The 23,008-nt window shown below is 46.8% G+C and overlaps 1 protein-coding gene across 1 annotated transcript; it reads left to right on the top strand.

Annotated features, from left to right (window-relative positions):
• Positions 1–575: 575 nt before the first annotated feature.
• On the top strand, positions 576–21,198 carry HDAC1 (histone deacetylase 1). Its single transcript, XM_065421782.1, has 14 exons — positions 576–672; positions 5,757–5,869; positions 7,069–7,186; positions 10,785–10,859; positions 12,411–12,549; positions 13,161–13,302; positions 15,006–15,098; positions 15,395–15,503; positions 15,687–15,827; positions 16,304–16,412; positions 16,532–16,662; positions 17,269–17,415; positions 19,035–19,083; positions 19,585–21,198. Exons 1-14 carry the CDS (start codon positions 624–626, stop codon positions 19,610–19,612), a joined length of 1,443 nt encoding a protein of 480 aa, XP_065277854.1. The 5' UTR covers positions 576–623; the 3' UTR covers positions 19,613–21,198.
• Positions 21,199–23,008: the final 1,810 nt, after the last annotated feature.

The raw sequence follows: 23,008 nt of genomic DNA, 5'->3' as shown, positions 1-23,008 counted from the left end.
GGGACTTCTGCTACCCCCATCCCTTTGTAGCCCTGTCCTACAGGGCTCCAGCCAGGCCCGTGGGCGCGTCCAGACCCTGGGCAGTGCATTGTGGGCCGGCACTAGCAAGGGATCAAATGGCAATGTGGGTACAGCCATGTGGCACGTGATGTCGTGGCAGCAAGGGTCAAGTGGTTTAGCCCTAGCTGCCCAGATCACCTCTCCTGTGAGAATGGTTCAGTCCTGTCAGCTCTCCTGGGAATGGTACCTGCCTGCGTGATTCCCCCCCCCCCCATTCTCTGAGAAATGGTACTTTCCCTTTACCTCCCCCCAATGGTAAACTCCTGTCTGACCAGACCCCCATTCTTCGGAATGGTACAGTCCTGCCAACCCCTTCCTCCTTTTCTGCCCCTGCTCTGGGAATGGTACAGTCCAGGAACACTTGCGCTCTACCTACTGTGCTAATCCTACCGCCCCGCCCTACCTGACTTCTCATTGGCTGCTCCGAGGGAAGTGGGGACAAGCCATTCCCCGATAGGTCTGCTGCCCCGCGGGGGCGGGAGGAACTGCTCGCGGGGTGCTTGGCCCCCGGGGCGCGTTCGGTTGCGCTGCGGGAGGGTTTGGTGCGGTCGGGCGGCAGGAAAATGGCGCTGACACAGGGGACCAAGCGGAAAGTCTGTTACTACTATGATGGTGAGAGCCCCGGGCCGGTCCTCGCGGGGGGTGAGGAGGGAGCAGGAGGCTTTGGGCGGGGGAGGGAGACATGGGATGGGGGGTCTGGGGGCGAGGATGGGAGGCTCTGGGGAATGGCCTTGGAGGGAGGGCGAGGAGGAGGAGGAGGGGGGCGCTGGGGAAGGGCCTGTGGAGGAGGGGTGAGGAGGAGGAGGGGGGTGCTGGGGAAGGGCCTGTGCAGGGAGGGCGAGGAGATGGAGGGGGGGCACTGGGGAAGGGCCTGTGGAGGGGGGGTGAGGAGGAGGAGGGGGGGCACTGGGGAAGGGCCTGTGGAGGGGGGGTGAGGAGGAGGAGGGGGGCGCTGGGGAAGGGCCTGTGGAGGGGGGCGAGGAGGAGGAGGGGGGCGCTGGGGAAGGGCCTGTGGAGGGAGGTTGAGGAGGAGGAGGGGGGCGCTGAGGGGGGGCGAGGAGGAGGAGGGGGGTGCTGGGGAAGGGCCTGTGGAGGGGGGGGCACTGGGGAAGGGCCTGTGCAGGGGGGGTGAGGAAAGGAGGAGGGGGGCACTGGGGAAGGGCCTGTGGAGGGGGGGTGAGGAGGAGGAGGGGGGGCACTGGGGAAGGGCCTGTGGAGGGGGGGTGAGGAGGAGGAGGGGGGCGCTGGGGAAGGGCCTGTGGAGGGGGGCGAGGAGGAGGAGGAGGGGGGCGCTGGGGAAGGGCCTGTGGAGGGAGGTTGAGGAGGAGGAGGGGGGCGCTGAGGGGGGGCGAGGAGGAGGAGGGGGGTGCTGGGGAAGGGCCTGTGGAGGGGGGGGCACTGGGGAAGGGCCTGTGCAGGGGGGGTGAGGAAAGGAGGAGGGGGGCACTGGGGAAGGGCCTGTGGAGGGGGGGCGAGGAGGAGGAGGGGGGTGCTGGGGAAGGGCCTGTGGGGGGTGAGGATGAGGATGGGGGGGGTGCTGGGGGAGGGAGTGTGTGTGGGGGCACTGGGGAAGGGGGTGCTGGCCTGTGGGGGGGGTGAGGAGGAGGGGGGCACTGGGGAAGGGCCTGTGGAGGGGGTGCTGGCCTGTGGGGGGGGGTGAGAAAGAGGAGGAGAGGGGCACTGGGGAAGGGCCTGTGGAGGGGGGGCGAGGAGGAGGGGTGCTGGCCTGCGGGGGGGGGTGAGGGAGAGGGGCACTGGGGAAGGGCATGTGGAGGGAGGGTGAGGAAGAGGAGGAGGGGGTGCTGGGGAAGGGCCTGCAGGAATGGGGGTGTGGATGATGAGGGGGGTGTTGGTAAAACACCTTTTGGGGGGGTGAGGAAGAGCGGGTGCTGGGGAAGGGCCTGTGGGGGGTGAGGATGAGTATGGGGGAGGTGCTGGGGGAGGGAGTGTGGCTGGGACACTGGGGAAGGGGGCTCCTCGATGCTTCTGAAAACTTTCAGATCTATAGTGGTAATATCAATCAGACCTTTCTCTTTCTGTCTTCCTTCAGAACAGCTGCTTGCTTTTAGTTGGGGATGTTCTGTGGCCAGGGGTATTGTTTAATACCAGGCTTATGCTTGGTTGGATTGTGGGTGTAGGTACTGGCTATGGGCGGCAATGCTTTGTGTGTGTTTAATCATTCCATGACACTTCCCCAAATGTTGGGTGTTAGCTCCTGGTGCCCTGGCCAAATTGCAACCTGGGTAATTCTATTCTGCCTCTCTTTCTTCCCCCTGTAGTTCAGTGGGAGAAATCACAATCACATAACTGCTGTTTGCTGTTCCACACTTACTGCTGTGTTACTTGCCAGCAGGGGGTGTGCTTCAGTGATGGATGAAATGATCTCTTACAGGTTGTGATCTTCCTTCATAAAAGATGTTGTGGAAATATCATGTGTATCATAATTTTTTTAATCCTTGTAGCAGAATAACTATTAGTTGTCGTCTTGTGGGGTTAGGACAGGGTGGGCAAACTACAGCCCGTGGGATTGCTACCGCCGTGGGTCCTGCACCCCTACTGGAAGCAGCCAGCACCAGGTCCCTGGGGGAGGGAGGGGGGCAGAGGGCTCTGTGCATCTTGCCTGTGGGTACATCGCTTCCCCCCCCCCCGCAGCTCCCATTGGCCAGGAATGGGGAACCACAGCCAATGGGAGCTTTGGGGGAGGTACCCACAGGCAAGGGCAGCACACGGAACAGCCCCCCCCCCCCCCCCCCGCCCGGGCTGCAAGGACACAGGCAACGCACTGCTGCCACCCCAGAGCCGCTCCTGGTAAGCGGCGCCTGGCCGGAGCGCACACCCCAAACCCCTCCTGCACCCCGCAACCCAACCCCCTGCCCTGAGCCCCCTCCCACACTATGCACCTCTCCTGTGCCCCAACCCCCTGCCCTGAGCCCCCTTGTACACCCAGCACCTCTCCTGCGCCCCAACCCCCTGCCCTGAGCCCCTTCCTGCACACTGCACTCCCTCCCATGCCCCAACCCCCCTGCCCTGAGCCCCTTCCTGCACACTGCACTCCCTCCCGCACCCCAACCCCTGCCCCAGCCCTACATTCATGGCCCTGCATATATTTTCCCAGATGTGGCCCTTGGGCCAAAAAGTTTTCCCACCCCCTTGGTTAGGATGTGCTTGTAGTGATCATTCAGGCATCTTAGTATGGTTAATTTAAGTGCTCTGCTCCATCAGGTATATATCAGTGACTTTTATCTCTTCAGTACAGTAACTTGCAATGTTAAGCCCTGGTTCTAAAATGAGATCCACCCCTGCATGCGCACAGTACCCCATTGATTTCAATGGAGTGCTAGACAGGGGTCGACCTCTGCAAAACTTGTTGCTGGATTGGGACCTTAAGTTAGGCCAGTTACCATGATATTGCAAGTCTGACTTTCATCCTTCTAATATCCACAGGTGATATGTGCACATTAGACATAAAATCAAAGTATTTGTGACCTATCAGTGTCACATTAATGCCCTGAGGTTTTTGGTGCATCCTTCAGGGTTCCTGGAAATACTGGTTTCTGGTGGTGGTGGTTGTGGGAATGCTGTACCTATGTCAGTGACTGTCAGATGGTGAATGAAGGCTCTGTCTGAGGGTCCACAGTGCTCCTCGGGTCTGGAGACACACAGTTTTCACACGTGTACTCACGCATGGGTGATTGGTGATAAACTAGGGCTTTGTCGTCACGGACACAAAGGTGGTGGTGTTTTTTGTTTTTGTTGGTTTTGTTTTTTACAGAGGATAACTAACATGCGTTAGTTTTATTGCTGTAAAATCTGAAGTGGGGACAAGGCACTTGTAGTTTTTATAACGAGGTAGCTAGGCAAAGTCAGCACTCTAGCTCCTCCACCGCCTGCTTATGCTTGATCTAACAGTAAAATTATGGTGCTTTGTCTCCAACGTGTTCTTACAGCGGGATAGGTAATGCCTGTTAGTGATGATAAAACTTTTTTTTTTTTGTAATCAGTCTATACATAGACTAGGATGCTAGTAGAGTCCAGCTTGTAATAGCATCTTAAGGTACGTCTACACAGCAAAAAAAAAAAAAGGGGGGGGGGTACTCTTAATTTAGTTTAATCTGAGTTAGGTAGTTTGGGTTAAAATAACAGTGAAGATCCAGCAGCTCAGGTTAGCAGCTCAAATTCAGTACAGGCTCCCTTTAGGCTTTAACTGGAGCCCGTAACCCAACTTAAAAGCGGAGTTGCCATGTCTTCACTGCTATTTTAACCTGATTTAGCTAACCCAAATTAAGAACACACCTTTTTTTGCAGTGTAGACATGCCCTTAGAGGCTGCAAAGATATTCCCACTGCTTATGAAAAGAGAGCTGGTAAATAACTTGGTTTAGTAAAATAAACCTCAAGATAGACTGGTCAGTTCAAATCACTTGTGAGTTGCCCACTGTTAGTTTGGTATTTAGAAAGTGCTGGCTGCCAGATGATTCCCTAGCTAGGCTCTTCAGCTTTCTCTGTGGTTCTTTCAGGTCTTGTTAATGCTTGGGATTAACCTAATTTTCAGCATTGGTATTGCTGCACCAGTGCAAAGTTCTGTGGTAGACAAGGAAAGCTGCAGTCTACCCCAGTTTCAAGCAGAGTTAAATTCCACCAGTGGAAATTGTGGTTTTACTCTTGTCTACACTAGGGGAAGCGTAGAAAAGGTTTCAGTCTCTGCAGGCTTTGGGGGCAGTGAAAATTACTCCTGAATGTTGAGATCTATGACGAAACATTACAGACTCTCAACTGAGTCACCTGCCAAGCCAGATTGCCTCTCTTACCTCCTAGGATGGTTTGGGGTTGTGAAACTAGTTGACTTTTTTTTTTTTTTTTTTTTGGTCAATGTTGAGTGTGAATCACCCATAGGATAAGCCTTGATGCACAGCCTGGTAAGGATGGATGAATTAAAATAATCGGGGCCATAAAATATTAGGATTTTGTTGATCTTCAAAGTGCATTGCAGGCATTAACTGTCTTAGCAGCACAATACACATACACGTCTGCCCCTGCGAGTGAGGAAACATTATTGCCATTTTACAGACGAGGAAGATGAGGCAGAGAGTCCAAGTGATTTGCTTGAGGCTATTAGACAAGATGTTGTCTGAGCTGGCATTAGAACTCGAGAGTTCCTGGCTCCAGACCAGAACTTCGGCTACACAGTACTTCATTAAATACAGCAGAGTTAAAATTGATCCTAACCGTATGGAGGTGACCCTAGAAGGTTTCAAATTTTGGGAGATGGCGGCACTAAGGGACAACTATGTGTAAAATGTCTGTCAATGCTGTTCTTGCCCCTCAGAAGCTGCTTGTACATGGTGGGATCTTTCCGTGTATGGTACAAACTCGATTAACCAACCCTCAATGATTTGCAACAGTGTCACGTTCCCCAACATCTGTTAATTGCACTGAAAACTTCCTTGGTTTTCCAAGACATCAATTATCCAGTCTCCCATGAAACTATGAGAGTTGGTCTAAATCTGTGAAGGAAAAAAAAAAGGGGGGGGGGAGGAACATGACAAGCATACATATTGCTGTAGAAAAGAGAAAATGACAAAATAAAGGTCAGATGGGACTGAGCTACAGGTGGCTCCTGTCATCTTCCTCTGCAGTGACGCTGCTCAGAGGATAAAATGTTCTTTTCCACTGTAACCAAATGCTTATCGCTCTCAGGGGATGTTGGAAACTACTATTATGGCCAGGGCCATCCAATGAAACCCCACAGGATCCGAATGACCCACAACCTACTGCTGAACTACGGCCTTTACAGAAAAATGGAGATATATGTAAGTATAGGCCCAGACACAGAGAGAGAAGTAGGAAGCTTGTATGGAGGGGCTTGATCCACTTCCCGAGCTGTCACTGTATTGCAATGGCACAGGGTCTTGCAGACTGTCACGTGTTTTATTGGGAACTTGTGGAGAAACAAGATGGAGGAAAAAGAGTTGGAAAATATTCCTGGGGAATAGGTCAGGGTGAAGGTAATTCAAAGAGATTGTTGCTTTTAAGACTTCCACTGGTCTTGTGTTTAGCAGGGTGTTCCTTGTTTTGTTCCAAAGTTCAGGTAATCTATATATAGGAAATGTTTTTCTCCCTATACCGTGACTGTTTTGTATGCCTAGGCATATAATAAAAAGCCCCAGTCTCCTATAATAACATTCCTCCACCCCTTAGAACAGGGGTGGGCAAACTTTTTGGGCCGAGGGCCACATCTGGGTGGGGAAATTGTATGCAGGGTTGGGGTGCGGAAGGGGGGTGCGGTGTGTTGGAAGAGGCTCAGGGCAAGGGATTGGGGCAGAGGAGGGGTGTGGGATGTATGAGGGGGTTCAGGGCAGGAGTGCAGGAGGGGTGCGGACTGTGGGAGGGGGCTCAGGGCAGGGAGTTGGGGTGCGAGGTGCAGGCAGGGGGCTTAGGGCAGGGATTTGTGGGGCAGGGTGCAGGCGGGGATCAGGCTCCGGCCTGGCGCCACTTACCTAAAGCGGCTCCGGGGTGGCAGCGGTGCACACCGGGGCCAGGGCAGGCTCCCTGCATGCCTGCCCAGGCCCCACGCTGCACCACTCCAGGAAGCGCTGCGGCTCCTGGGGGGTGGGGGTAGAGCGGAGGATTCCGTGTGCACTGCCCTTGCTGCGCCTTCAGGTACCTCCCTCGAAGCTCCCATTGGCCGTGGTTCCCCGTTCCCAGCCAATGGGAGCTGCGGGGGGCGGTGCCTGGAGGCAAGGGCAACGCACGGAGCCCTCTGCCCCCATGCCCGGGGGCCGCAGGGCTCGCGGTGCCATGGGGGGCGATCCCGCGGGCCGGATCCAAAGCCCTGAGTGGCCGGATCTGACCCGCAGGCCGTAGTTTGCCCACCCCTGCCTTAGAAAGTAGACCTATTTTTGCTTTAATAGCACTGGTTTTAGCTGTTGCTATTCTTGAGAGTAGGCAGGCATTGGAGTGGGAGAAGGAATATATGTCAAATAAACCTTGTTTTGTTCTCTCCTTGCAGCGCCCCCACAAAGCAAATGCAGAAGAAATGACCAAGTATCATAGTGATGACTACATTAAATTTCTGAGATCTATTCGCCCTGATAACATGTCTGAGTACAGCAAGCAGATGCAGAGATGTAAGCTATGCGTATGGTATTGCAGCTTTTAGCCTGAATAGCTGTAGTCCTGGGAACCCTGGTTAGCTCTTAGAGCTCGTTGTCAAAAGAGTAGGGAGAATCTTATGAAACTTGTCTTTTTTTATTATTATTTTCATATTAACCTAACCACTTAGATTATTATTTTTTGCCAGAGTTGCACACTCTTTTCCTCCATTGTGGTTCTGTCCCTAACTCCTTTGATCTTGAGATCGGTGGAAGCTCTTTCATCTTCTTTTCTAGCTTATAAACAGAACAGTGTGGACATACCTGTACAACAGGTATTCTGCATAAGCAACTTGTAACCTAAGGTTCTGGAGTTGTTAATAATGGTGATGTTCTGGGGACCAACTTTCCCAGATATCGGTAGGATGGGTTTTTTTTTTGAAGCAGGAGTACTGTTGTTGGTCACAGCATGGTAGATATGCAGAGAGCCGGTCTTTATTTTAGAATCTGTAGATCTATGTAATATTTTCATAATCTGGGAACACTAGTGTCACTATTTCCTATTGTAATAGGAGATATATTGTTGGTAACTGTCTTCCTTTTGGGGATATTTCTAGAGATCTGTGGAATTCATGTCCTTACCAGTATAAAATATTCTGTGATTTTTATCAGTCAGCATCAAGAAATCTGGCTGCTTAAATTGTGGCTTCACAATTTGTTCTATTCTGACTAAGATTTAGATCCTGCAAGCCCTGAATTCAAATTGACTTCATCTGAAGTTCTGTGCACTGAGGGCTTTGAGGACCAGGCCCTCAATGCTGAAAGTGGTGTTAGTTTCAGTTCTGATGTCACACCTGACAGGCAACTTCATCGGTATTATGCAGGATGTTGGACTAAATGACTAATGTTCTTTCTGGCCTTAGAATATCCTTAGATGCATGGATTTTTTTTTTTTCTCTCCATGTGGAAAAATCTTTTGCAGCTTTCATGTTATAGAATCTTAAATACCTTTTCAGACTTTCTGCAGCTCTATGCTAACATTTTCCAGCAATTAATAGGTAATGAACTATAGTTTTCTGGCTGATTTGGACAAATAAAATGGCTAGGAGTTCACTAAAACAGTATATTGGTTGTGTGCACTCTCTTCATTCCTGAAATCTGTAGAATTGTTGGCCCATGGGGCTTATATTTATGAAGTGTATATGTAATCCCCTGTTAACTCTTGAAAGAGTTATGGTCTAGAGGGTGAATTATATGCACTTTTAAACTATTGTGAGCCAAAATGCACACCGTATTTAGGCACCTGAGTGTAACGACTAAAGGAATGAGTAATATGTGTAATGTGTACCAAAGTACTTCCTGGGGTAAATAATATGCCTTAACATAGTAAAGTACATATTTACACAAACCTAACTGCTTACCACTGAGACTGGAATGGCTCATAAACACCCACACTGGTCTCCCTCTGGTCAGGTTTGCATTTTCTATACTGTACTTCCAAGCAAGGGTTTTACTTTAAGGAAATTAAATGTGACATTTTTTTAGTACATATGGAGGTGAGACAAAAGCCAATTCACAATTCAGTCCAATGACCCCTCCTTGACAGGGCTTGCAAAATATATCCTCCACCACCTAGCCAGAGGACTAATTCGATGAGCCAGAAATAGAGATTAAAGATGGAGGTGATGGGGCCCCACCACCCAAGTGCAAGGACAGTGCCTGGTGAGGAGCCTAGCTTCCTTTCTGTTCTTAGCTGTTGAGAAAGGAGTGGGTGCTGGGATTTCCACAGGGGTGCTATTATGGGGACTCCCATCTTTGATATGAGTGGCAGAGTGGCCTAATGGGTAGGGCACTGGACTGGGACACCTGTGTTCTATTCCTGGCTCTGCCACTGGCTTGCTGGGTGACCGTAGGCAAGTCACTTTGCCACTCCATGCCTCAGTTTTCCCATCTATACAATGGAGATAATGATACTGACCCCCTTTGTAGAGTGCTCTGAGGTCTGTTGAGGAAAAATGCCATATAAGAGCTAGGTAGTATTATACTGGGCTCTGACTAGAGGGCATATCATACATATGATGCTCCTGACCCTGCTCTAGCTGTTGGAAATGACAGAGAACTTTTTCTCTTCCCTGTCCAGAGCCACATATTGCTGTAAAAGGCTTGATCTCCTGGCTGCTTTGAAGGGCTTGGTGGGAAGAGGTCTCCGTATGAATGAATAGCTCCACCATTTGCTTCTGCTTATACAGAGGGCCATATCTTTGCCAAGCAGAAGCAGAGTCACACTATTAAAAAATTGTCCATTTTGCTGCTGCCCACAAGGTTCTGAATGGTAGCAGTGATACTAAATGGTCTCTTTAATCTCAGTCCATCGGTAGATATTCTGTGTGTCTGAAGACTCAAGAAGATTATACTGCAGCCATAAGGGCTAGAAATTTAATTTGTTGTAATGGGAAGCTTACATTCTGCAGCAACAGACCTCCCCACTTGCTGGGAATAGATTCCCACACATCTCTGATGAGGGAACTATTCAACCACTGCTAATTACCATGCCCCACTGGGGAACACTTGTACAAATTGGAACATTTCGTTTGGACTCTCCTGATTCTTACAGTCCATAAGAAACGAGTTCCATTTAAATCTGGAGACTGCTTAAACTTGCTCATTCAACTGTACTGTCTCCATGATTTTTCACTAGCCTTTTTGGAGGCGAAGAATTGAATGAAAGCAGCATTTCTCATGCTGGGAAGATTCACGGGAGATGAGTCCTGCCTAAGTACAAAGGGAAAAGTTCCGCTCAGCTTCATTACAACATACAGATTTTTGTAAAAACAGGTTTTGCAAAACATAGGCCCTATGAAACTTTTTAAAAATCATGTAAACATTTCTAATAGGAAAAATTCTTTGGAAATAAATGGTTTCCCTGCAGTGTTTCCAACCCAAACATGCTACAGGATTGAGAACCTAGAAGAAAAATTGGCTTTTTTTTTCAATCCAAGCTATGAAATGCACAAAGTAAATGAACAGCATACTTCATGAGAATCAGACTGAACTTTTGAAATGTTCAGTCTTGATAATCTAAGGTGATGTTAGTGACATATTGAAGGAGACCTGTTTACAATGTGTGATTTTTAAATTGATAGTGTCACGACTCACTTTCTAATACAATTAACTGACAATTGAGTTTTATTATAGTTTATTCCACTAGGTGGTGCAACTCTAGTGTAGATCCAGAGTGCATGTGAAATGCTGGTTTCATTCTTTAGTGTCTTAAAGAGCAGCAGGGGACTTGCACTTATAGCATCTCTGTGTACCAATGGAGAGCTTTTACAACCTTAAGTGCAGGTTCTGTCCTTTCCTGCAAGCTGTCACAGTAATGGCAGTGGGCTGAGCAAAGACTGAAGGGAAAGTTGCAACAACTGACTACTGATACAATGAAGTCTTTAGTGAAGGGATGATTGTCTACTTCTCATTGAATATTTTATTTATTATATACATGTAAATTAAATAAATGATGCTAATATATTTGATGCTCTACTGAGTCTGTTTATGTCCTTAAGTTAGATTTACAGCATAAACTTTGCCTCTGGTATGCAGGCTTGTCCTGCTAACACTTATGTCTTTCTTTTTCAAGTCAATGTTGGGGAAGATTGCCCGGTGTTTGATGGGTTGTTTGAGTTTTGTCAGCTGTCTGCAGGAGGCTCTGTTGGTAAGCACAAGAATCCTAGATGCTTTCTCTTTTTAGGAGAATGTCCATAATGTCGCTCTGTCAGAAAAGAAACATGATGTTGGAGACATTTCTAGATTCCGTAAAAGAATTGGTCTGACACGTTGTGATCATTCTCAAGCCCCGATGCATTGGAATGAGATTGGTCGGTGGTTGAGAATGCTTTATGACTGTATGTAAGGTCTGGGTCTTCAACATTAGCCATATTCTCACTAATCCAAAGATCACTTAAGTGGTCATGTTGAGGAATTTCTGTGTATGGAATGAAAGCATCGTGAATGACTTTGTTTCAGTAAAGCTAGCCCTCTGTTGTTGAAACCTTGGTTTATTTAAAGATATCTTGTTTTTTATAAAAACTTGCTCCAGGTCTGTGTGACCACAGCCTCAGAGCAGGTGTTTTGTTTTACAAAAAGAAATCCACTTGTCTCTCTCTTTTGATAAGAAGGAAAAATAAAAGCAGGAAGATTTCAACAAACTCTCTAAAACCTGTATCATTTAAAATAAAATGGCATCCTTATTCGTGAGTTTTTGCTGCAGTGTAATGCAGCGTTGAGAGACTTTTACTGTACATGTGCTTAAAAGCTTTGTGGCTTACTACAGACTGATAGATATCCTTATTTTCTGAAATATAAAGTCTGACTACACTCAAACTCCAAAAAGATAAACATATGCTTGTCCAGCTGACAGACACATCTGAAGTACCTATTCCGGTCTCTTATCACTAAGGCTCTGATCTTACAAAAGGATTCATCTGTGCTGACCCTTAGACCCATGCAAAGTTGCACTGAGCATAAGAATGGACATATTGGGCCAGATGGACCTTTGGTCTGACCCAGTATCCTGTCTTCAGACAGTGGCCAATGCCAGGTGCCCCAGAGGGAATGAACAGAACAGGGAATCACCAAATGATCCATCCTCTGTTGCCCATTCCCAGCTTCTGGCAAAACAATTCTAGGTTCTACCAAGATCTGAACCGCATGTAACCACACAGTGGAATTGTGTGCAGGCTCTAGGGTTTGTGGGAGATCCCTTTGCCTAGTTATCTGTACAAAGAACTAAACAAAGCTAACTGTGTACGTGACATAAAACTATCCATGAAAGGTTCTCTTTAGGAAACCGATAAATAAAACTAAACTGTACTTTAACCGGGACTCGAGCTAGCAGGCTGTGGACCTGTTTTCAAATCAGGCTCCCCATTTATGTTCTGAACTAGAGGTGTGACATGGGAGCAAGACTGTACTGTAAAAATAGATGCTTAATCTGAGCCCTCCCAGCACCTTTACATTACACTGATCTCTCTTCTACAGAGATATTACAGTAGTGTCACCCCCTAGCTGAGAGTCTTCTGCCTTACTGGTTTGTATGAGAAATCCAGTGTTGTTTAAACCTTTGATATTTGTACTGTTATACATGCAGGCATATGGAATGACACATGTGACCCCACAGGGCATGCTGCCTTTGTTTGTTCTCCAGAGTTTGTCAGGGCTCCATTCTGTCTTTCATGCTAATGTTCTGTAATTCTTCTCCCTGCAGCCAGCGCTGTGAAGCTGAACAAGCAACAGACAGATATTGCTGTGAATTGGGCAGGAGGCCTTCACCACGCTAAGAAATCGGAGGCTTCTGGCTTCTGTTATGTCAACGACATTGTCTTAGCCATCTTGGAGCTACTAAAGTACGTGCAGTACTTCTTATCCCTTTTGTTTGTCCGTTCTGCTGCATTTTCTCTGAGTCCTTTCCACTTTTTTCCTAATTTGCTCCTTTTTGTTACCTTGTTAGCTGTCTTTTCTCGGGAGGGCTTAATCAGACGTCTTTTTTGGATGCAGTGCCCTCTCTTCAGCAGGGGTTGCTGTACTTATGGTATGATGCAGTAGATGAAAGGCCTGGAGGCATTGTGTGATCACTCTTTGGTGCTTCTTCCTTGGCACAAAAAAGTGGCACTCCTGGCGACTTTTGGCATGAGGCAGCTCTAAGTAGGAGGCTTGGACGTAAAATGTGCGATTCACTGGTTGAGTCTGTATAAACTGAATTGTATCAAAGATCAGTTGCCGCAGCAATAGCCACTTCGATTTCCTCGGTGATTCTTTTCCGCTGCCAACCAATTCAAGGTGTATGTCAGTGCTCTGCGTCTGTTTTGCTTAGAGACTCCAGAGAGAGACAGCAAATTGGTAACCATACAGCCTGGGGATTAGCACCAAGTTCTTTACTCTCCTCCCATTTGCTCTGCTGGTGAAGACAGTTTCCATTCTGAAGAAATGCAGCATTTTGACTCCCTTCTGATTCTAGGTACCACCAGAGGGTGCTGTATATTGACATTGATATTCACCATGGAGATGGCGTGGAGGAAGCCTTTTACACCACAGACCGTGTCATGACTGCATCCTTTCATAAGTACGGAGAATACTTCCCAGGAACAGGCGATCTGCGGGTGAGAATGGAGGCTTAGTAGAAACTTCCCCTGGAATTTGATTTGTTCCATCTATTCACTATCCAACTAATTTCACCAAAATGCTGTTTCTGTGTTCGCTGGTTTAGATGGACTCTCTCAAAATGGCAGCCTTTGTTTAATAAGAAATGTGTGTGACAATTAACTTTTGTTCTTTGAGTGAGTGCTGAGTCTCTGTGGTGTTATATCTATTATACAGTAACAATGCCCAGACATCAGATGTCAGTTAGTCTACAGCCTCGTAGTGTGGGGACTCTGAACATCGCATCTGGGTGGGCCGTATTTATTGGCAAACTGACTTCCATGCTCCCCTTGTGGCCCTACTGCTTTGATCTCACAAGTTATGCCTGGTCTGGCCATGCCAGTACTTGAATGGGAGACCTACAAAGGAGCACCTTGTGCTGCGGAAATGGTACTGGTGATTTAGCAGGTGGCTTTCCTCCCTCTGAGTTGGTGCTGAGCCTCATGGCCCATGCTGGGACATGGTTATCTGGCGGTGCTGTCTTTCGTATGAGACACAACTGTGGTCCTGCCTGCTTCTCAAGAGGTAGGGATGCTAACCCTGGAGTCATGGTCTGATACCAGTTAGGGTAATGGCATTCTCCTGACCTACATTTCCCCCTTGAGTTTTAGTTGGGTGTAGAATTGTCACTGACTGTCCTAAGTTATGGGGTGATATGTACTTGTAGCTAGCTGCCACGTTCGAACTTAGAAGCAGCCACACTACAGCAGTGAGTGAAATTTTTTTTTTTTTTTGGTCAAGTGCTTTGGTATGGTAGTGTGCTCTGTAGATAGAAGATATGTAATTGTTTTTAAAAATCAAAACTAGACTCTTGTAAGATTCCTCCAACTGTCAATACTGCAGGCTCAGCCTGGTATCGGACTGCAGCCTGATTTACATTTTGCTCTGTACGGCCTTGCCAACAGTGTAGAGTCTGGAACTGGAAACTTGACGGCCAGTTTTCCGCTTTCCTTGATGCAGGAGAGAATAAAATCTGGCTTTTCTGCAGCGCTACTGGATCTGCACGACATACAGTTTTTACTAGCGGAATGTGCAACCGAGAACTCTCGGACCCAGAGTGAGACAGTAGATGTCAGTAGGAATTGTTCCTTCCCATGTATCCTATCACAGCAAGATGCTCTTTGTGTCTGTTCCTGGGATTGAACTTTCTGGGGCAAGCAGTAATGTATTCAGTAGAGCATCCTTACTTGTGGAACCTGTTTCCTCTAAAAATGCTATTGGCTTGTAACTGGGGCTGATACAAGGCCCACCTGTATGGACTTTTTAATGACCCTCTCAACGAGGCCCAAGTTTCATAGAACTTGTGACTCCAATTTGACTCAGTTGAATGTTTGACTAGATGCTGAGGCAAGGGCTGTCATGTCAGTAGAATTCCAAGGTGCTGTTTTACTCCCTTTCTTGACTATAACCTCGCGTTATCAATCTCCGTTATCAGTCTAGACATTACTTAGCTTAGTTGAATGCAAAGGCCAAATGTACCCACTTTCCCCACGGCTAATCCTCTGTTGAAGTCACTGGAATCATGTCCGCTTATGTCCCCAAGTGCCTTGGCTTGGATTCTGATAAACCTGGTGGAATCTCAAACTTTCCTTTCTGCGTTGGCACATGTATGTTAGCGTTTCTCTGGTGACCCTGTGGTCTTTCCTGTCTCTCACTCCAATAGGATATTGGTGCAGGCAAAGGCAAGTATTATGCTGTCAACTATCCTCTCCGGGACGGAATTGACGATGAATCCTATGAGGCAATATTTAAACCGGTAAGCCTCTTTTTCTGAGTGAGTCTTGGATGCTGCTTTGTCTTTTTCTAGTGGCACTCTGATGAGGGGAGGCGCAGTCCTGTGCTGTAAGATTCCCTAGTGTTTATTCCTACTTGACAATTATAGCGGGTCACTTGTAGACTCTTATCTGTAAGAGCTTCAATGTCACCAATATGGGAGGGAGGCAACAGCCATTGAAGCATCAGTGAATATCTCTGTCAGCTGCTGACATGGATTTCATTGTGTTGCTGTGACACCGTCCCAAGGGAGTGTGTAACAACGGATTTCTTGTCCAGGTGATATCTAAAGTGATGGAGACGTTCCAGCCTAGTGCAGTTGCCTTACAGTGTGGATCGGATTCTCTGTCAGGGGACAGATTGGGCTGTTTTAATCTGACCATCAAAGGTAAGAGGACACTGCTTCTAGCAAAGCAGTCAAACCAGTGCGGTGGCCTTGAGGAAAGCTCAGACATGTAAAATACAGTATCTGTGGTGGCACTTGTGTGATTGATGTAATCACTGTGTTGAAAAGCTTACTGTCCAGTTACCCAGTGAGGCTATGAACTTTCTCCCATTCCCTATGCTGCAGGTCATGCCAAGTGTGTGGAGTTCGTAAAGAGTTTTAACTTGCCTATGCTGATGCTAGGAGGGGGTGGCTACACAATCCGCAACGTGGCTAGATGCTGGACTTATGAGACTGCCGTGGCTTTGGACACGGAAATTCCAAATGGTAAGACTATCATGTGTTGTATTGAGAGGATGGGTGTCTAGTAATAGAGCTTGGGGAAAATTTAAATTGCTCCGAGTAGGGGTAGGAGACCTGTGAAGTAGCCTGGACACTTCACTGGCTGCTGATTTTTATCGTGTTAGAGCTCTCTGAGCTACCGCTGTGTATGTGGTGTATTCTAGTCCTCTAGTGCCTCCTTAGAAACCATTTTTCCCCTACAGCACACAATGGTTGGTGTGTCCTGCCATCTCACTGAAACTAAAAGGCCTGTTGTGGGCACCATGGGGTTAAAGCAGCGAATAGTCTTTGGCCCCACTGTCACAAAGTTGTTTTTCTGAGCATCCCAGGAGAGCTCCAGTCACCCCAAAAGGAAATGTTCCATTTATTCTCATAGCACCTTGAAGCTCATGTGATGTTTGCTGTTTCGATACCAGACCAGTAACCAATCAAGGTTATTCTGTCTTCTAATCTTTGTGCAGAGCTTCCATATAATGACTATTTTGAATACTTTGGACCAGACTTTAAGCTCCACATCAGTCCTTCAAACATGACCAACCAGAACACCAATGAGTATCTTGAGAAGATTAAGTAAGTGTTGTCTGTTACTCCTAGCAAGATTGGTCCCTTACACTGGGGGCTTGTTTCTGTTAATGCCTTTTAGATCACCAGCATGTGGGGGTTTTGGTTTGTTCTTTTGCTGGTTGTAGGCAGCGGCTATTTGAGAATCTACGCATGCTCCCTCATGCCCCTGGTGTCCAGATGCAGCCGATTCCCGAGGATGCCGTGCAGGAGGACAGTGGAGATGAAGATGAAGAGGATCCTGACAAACGCATTTCAAGTAGGTGCCCGGCTGTGGGCATAGGTTGCCTTGCGTGATCACGGACCATGCTGCTGAACCTTCCCTTGGTGAAGCAGTGCTGTTGCTAGATAACTTCCTTAACGAAAGAATCTAGATTTAATATTAGAGCTCGAATTATTGCCAAAGCCTCCTGTGGGGAAATGACTGACAAAACACTGAAAGCTGCACTGTCCGTTTATGCTGCCAGAAGACAGGCTCCCGCTGTTCTAGCAAAAGTCGCCCTTTAGCTGTGAAAACACTAGCTTCTATCCAAGCTGTCTTATGCCCTTTGGGTCTGGGAGTCAGATTTTCCCAGTGTGAAGTTAGTTAACCTGTTTGTGCTGGCAGCTCTAGACATTCTGCTGTAAACCTAACCCAAGGCGCATATACTTGTTACACTGAGAGATCTCCGGTTCTGACATTGGCTGCTGCAAGTAGCTGGCTAAGCTGTGATTCTAGTAGGATTGTTGTATTGCTGCATAGTAGTAAAGATTTTTGGCACGGCAGAGCATTCCACCTGTACCTTCCTAAATGTTTATTGCCTTACGGACCCCTGGGAAAAAGACTCCAGTGTGACTGAGGTAGCTTTACCCTCTTTGCTCTCAGTGCGCTCTGCTGATAAGAGAATAGCCTGTGATGAAGAATTCTCAGACTCTGAAGATGAAGGGGAAGGTGGTCGCAAAAATGTTGCCAATTTTAAGAAGTCCAAGCGCGTAAAAGCAGAAGATGATAAGGAGGAGGAAGAGAAGAAAGGTAGGTGTAAAACTGGAACTAGCCGTATGTCAGACTGCTCCCTAGAGCAGGACTCTGTAATGTGAGGGATGAGTAAAGCTGCGTTTTTGTTGCAGAAGTTAATGTTTCTGCGGTTCATCTTATAGATTGCTGACGACTGATGTGTGAGAGATGATGTTTGAACCACTCCACTATCAATGGGAACCTTGAAGGAGCTGCCAGAGTTAAACCCGGGTTGCCTGGCAGGCTAATAGAGAACAGGAGTTTAGTAACAACACCCCAGTGATGCATGGGACTGACACAGTGCTTAACGTAGTCTGGAAAGAGCGTGTTGGCGTGGGGTCTCATAATCTGGGGCAGCTGCTTTGATAAGACAGCGCTTAAAGTGCGACCTGGCTTAATTAAAACAAACAAAAACAAATGTTGCCAGGTCTGTGACCCCGTCTAACTGTCCCCATCCTCGCATTTTAAGCACTGACTGGTGTACTCTCCATGAGTGCTCTAATTTCACCCAGGCTGGGGAAGTTTCTTCTTCCCCAAGGCAAAAAAGACTCTGCTCTCTCTGATTCTGGTTTTAGGTGGGTTTACCAAGGTCAGCTCTGGTCTGGCAACTGTTAAAATCTGTCCTCGTGTCACCATCCCAACAATTACCATGAAGATGGAAAAACAAAGTATTGGGCTTTGAGACAATGTCTGATACTTCTGTGCTATTGCCCTCATCGCTCTGCTCCAGCAGGCCTAATGATGATCATCCCTCTGCTAAAGGTTCAATGTGAGGCTTTAGGTATTTTGGGAAGAGGAGGAACAAACATCTGAGTCGTCTGGTTCCTTGGGGTTATAAGCGTCATAACCCCAAACTCCTTCAGAATACCACATTGTCTAGCCACTAGCCCTAATTACCTTTGCACTGACTTGCTGCAGTGGGGCCCTCCTAGTGTCTCTCTTTGGTGACAGTTCTCTTCATTGGTAGAGTGAGCATAGTGCTGTGAATCAGTGGCTAGTCTATCTTTAACAAACCACAGGCCACATGTGCGCAAATGCAGCCTGAGCCACTGACCGTTCTAACCTGTTCCAAAGAGAAATACGCATGTAACAAGCTTAGAATGAGGTGACTGTTAATGGAGTCCTCAAAATAACTACATAAAGGCTACAACCTGAGCTGTATCATTGCGGGCTCCCTGAGATCTGGTATAATACAGCGTGTTGCCAGGTTTGCAAAAATCCTTGTCACTGCCACCCAGAAACATTCTGTGGCTTCAAACACAAGCTGTCTGACTCTCTGCTGGTCTGTTCTTTCTTTTCTTGTTGCTGGGACAACTGCTGTAGTTACTATGAAGATTTATGACTCAGATTGGAGGACAATAGAATACAGAGCTTCAGGGTGCCACAAGTGGCTCAAAACAGGTTGCTGCCCCAGACTATGGCTTCAAGTGTGGATACCTGAAGGGTTCGCCGGTTTCCAGACTCTGCCCCACACATGCAGAGTAGCTGGCATTATCTGTTTTTCTACTGTAACTGCCTCACCAGTGATTTCTAATGTAATTGGACCTCCCTGACTGGTGTCTGATTCTGCCAGGTGGGGCTGGTGAGTGGTTGCTATTTCTCTGCCTCTTTGCTATTTGGGTTTTTTTCTTTTCTAGATGAGAAAGAAGAGGAAAAAGCCAAAGAGGAGAAAGCAGAACCCAAAGGGTGAGACCTACTTCTGCCTTATGGATTACCACCCCCCCCCCCCTCCACCCACACCCACACACACACACCCACACCCACACCCACACCCACACACCCACACACACACACCCACACACACACACACACACACACACACTAGGATGCAATGTGACTTAGGTGCTGGGGAGTTGAGCAGCAGGATGGTTTTCTAGGTGCTCCCTGTAGGTGACTTTCTGAGTTTCTCCATCTGTAAATTATAGATAATACCCAAGGCCCTCTTTTGGTAAAGCACTTTGAGGTCCTTGGATAAAAGGTGCTAGAGAAGTGCTTAAAAATATTTTGCAATGTGTGTAAAACTTCATTGTGTGTGTGTAAGATAAGGACAGATGTTGGTGCATCTGTTAGGACAGGACCTAAGGGTAAAGGCTTTAACATGTTACTCCACTGTTTTGCTACAGCTTGATCACAATCTGATTCTTTTGTCAGTTCCTTAACACACGCTCTCCACTCTTGGCTCTACAGGGTAAAGGAAGAGACTAAATCAGCCTAAGATGACTGCAGCTGGACAATACCTTTCAGTACATAGTTATACGTTTGCTTCTCTGGTAGCCTCCCATTCCACAGGGTTTATATTTTATATGTTTCTGTATATATTTCTATATAAATATATAAATGACTTAAGAACTGTAAATTATTCCTTGCTGCATTCCGCTGAGAGCAGATGGAGAGGGTTCTGAGTAGACAGACCTGCACTATTCAGAATTAGTGACCGGGAAGTTTCACTCTTGCCTTCCGCTGCCTCTCTGGTGTGTTTTAAAAATCATTTTCCTCTTCTCTACCCTCTCTTTGAAATAGCCCTTTGGAGAATACTGAATTTTATTTTATTTTTTTTTAAATATAAAGTAGAAAGTGTCTGACTTTCAGGTCAGGTGGAAATATGGCCATGAAACTTTGGGAGAACTTTTGAGTTCCCAACTTATGCCTGTGAGAGAAACTGCTCCTATGGTCTTTGGTCCAATTACACCATAGTAAGTAACTGCAAGCGGATGCCAGTTCTCAGGGTCAAATAGTGCAGTTCTTGACTAAAGTTGGCTATCTACCGCAGTGGATTTGTGGAAGGAGTTGAAGCCGTTTGAAAGCAAATATGTAACGTTCCCTGGTGGATCAGCCCAAGGTGCCCTGTTCTAAGGTATAGATCTGGATAGCACAAAATGAAAACTGCCAGCTAGCTGGTGTTTTAAATAAAACTTTCTAAAGTGGATTCTTTTAAGTCAAGTTAGTGTGGCAGCATTATACATCTCATATGAGAGAGAAGGGCTCAAAAAAATATTTTTCTTCATATACCAAAACCCCTATGTGGGGGGAAATGCATTACTGCCTATTGTCTTCCTGCGTAGCTCTCCCTGCTTTTTCCCCCTCTCAACTACCCGTGATTACATAATGTGCATTCTGAGTGCTGATCTAGGTCCTAGACTGAAACCACTACAGAAATCCCAAGTCAGCTAAAGACCAGCTTGCGAAGAGCCTGGTTGAAGCTGCTTGTCAATGTGGCACTTGCTGAAAATTCTCATCTGATGTGAAGCACAAATGTTTTTAGATAGGACCTTTCTCCTTGTTGTCCAGGCCAGTAACTGGGGGGAACCTTTTGAACCTGCAACTTAAGCTGCTCTCTTTGTAATGGTACAGCAGCACCCCCTGTCGCTTGAGAACAGAACTGGTCTTTACCTTGCATCTCACTTCTCATAACTAATCATTGGATGAGCTTTCTGTGAAATGCTTCACTGAGCTCCAGCCTTGCAGAAGTTCTGCAGGCAGCTTTCACTTGCTGTTTTCTCAGGGGGATACCTCTGTCCACTAGAGCATCTGTACCTCCCACAGAGCGCTGCTGATGGTTTCAACTCCAGTAATGCTGCTAACTTAACACAGGTTATTTTTAAATGTTTTATTTTTTTAAGTACTCTTCTTTTCCACCGTCTCTAGTCTCTTGAAGCTGACTGCAGCTCCTCCTGCTCTTCTACGTTTTTGTGAAGTGAGAGATCGCTGTATCTGTGTGTCTGGGGGGGGGAAATATATTGTGGTTTTTTAAAAGATGCTTTTTATTTTGAAAATCTTTGTAATAAAAATGACACATTTCTATGTTGGTGTGAATCTTACCCTTCTTTGTGGTCAGAGGACATAAAAGGGAGGGAGGGGGTCTACTTGTTGTAGATCGTAGACTAGTGATGACAAAATAATATAGATCACTGTTGAAAAACGTAACCATTGAAATTCAAGGCTTTGGGTGATTGCTTACTGTGTCCTCTATCCCTATTGGTAAGCAAACTGGCCTGTATTCATCCTTTGAAGCCACTGTATTTATAGCAGGACTGAATTTGCTCTGTTGTTCTTTTCATTTACAGGTCCCTGTATAGGCCTTACCTTCCTTTCAACTTTTCTTTTGTTTAAAGTGTTTCCGGTATCCTAATTCTCCAGCTGCCCCTTTGATGAATGGCTGGGTCTGTTTGCCATGGTTCCTGCATTGTATCCCCCTTACATTTTACACTAAGCATTAGAGAGGCATTTCTTCTCTCTGCTCCCTTTAAGCAGCTCTCAGCTGTTCTTGTGCAGCACTGTCCTCGCTGCAACTGGGGTGTGCACCTTGGTTTGCATTTCCCCTGGAGAACTGAGTAGGTCAAGTCTTATTGCTGAGAACGTTGTTTCAGTCCTTCCTGAAGTTGATTATCTTCAGTCTGCTACTTAATTAGGAGGCAGTTGACTTCTGCCACTTGAGCAGTGACTGCTGGTATAATTGGAAGAGGGGAAAAAATGGGGTCAGGCATAGCACTGTTTCGTTGTAGTTCAACTGAAATCTAGAAACATCTTAAATGAGATGAGTGGGTTATTGTGCCTGATTCAGTTCTAGGACTCTTACTTGCTATTGTGTAAGGTGCAGAAAATCAAAGGTTCATAAACTAGTATTTCCCTATAGGGGGAGCAACCTATTCCAGCAGCAAGCCTAGTGATGGGTCATAATTAATCCTTTTAGATCCCTTTCATTTATCCCCTTTGTCAATTAATTTGAAGGGGAGGATGGGCATCTCTTCATTTCCAAGGGATGAGGCAGTGACTACAACCCATATTGTATTGTCAGCTTGTGAACATTAGCATGCAAGTCTCTGTGGTTCAGTAGTACTCAAAATGGCTGCCACACAGCTCTCCAGTACTGGTACAGTTAACCCTCTAGCAGCACATACCATTGCATGTGTAAGAACATAGGTTGTAGAATGATCCCTACGGGTAAGTGCAGCTGTGCCCATTTCTATGGACCTGCAGCATGTACCACCTTCAAAAGGTAAGTTAGAGGTGACAACTTTAATTCTGCAGGACAATATGGACAACACACCAGCTGTGCTGAAGGTACCAGTAGAGATGAGACTTGAGCTAGAGATCAGTCAAGTTTAGCCTCATAGCACTGACGGTAGGGTGAATGCATACATAGTGATTCTACTGTAGCAGCTGTCAGTCATTACAGGCAGCAATCCACCTTTTAAAGGAGAGGCCTATAGCTGCACATTTCCCCTGTGCACTGTCTCACTGACTGGGGGACACCTCAGCCAAGACTTCTCTAGAAGTTTATTAAAAAAGACTCCTGAATGAGAATAGGTACAGACTACAGCCCCAGTACAATACAAATTGAGCCTTTAAAAGGTGCAGCCTTGTCATATCATTGTTGCTCCTGCCCTCTGGTTTTACAGAAAAAGCCTGGCCTCTTAAGTGAATAGAGAAGACTTCACTTGTTTAGTTTCCAGCTGTACCACAGGCTCCTAGGTGAGTTTGGACAAGCCACCTAATCTCTGCCTGAATTCTGACTGTAAAGTGTTTACTTCCCTACCTCAAGAGCTCTAGATTAAATTAATTATCAAGTGTTCCCCCTCTCCCAGTGACTAGCCATGCATGTCTCACACAA

This window comes from Emys orbicularis, chromosome 23, assembly GCF_028017835.1.
Source record: "Emys orbicularis isolate rEmyOrb1 chromosome 23, rEmyOrb1.hap1, whole genome shotgun sequence".
Taxonomy (NCBI): Eukaryota; Metazoa; Chordata; order Testudines; family Emydidae; genus Emys; species Emys orbicularis.
This window is presented reverse-complemented; position numbering and strand designations above follow the sequence as displayed.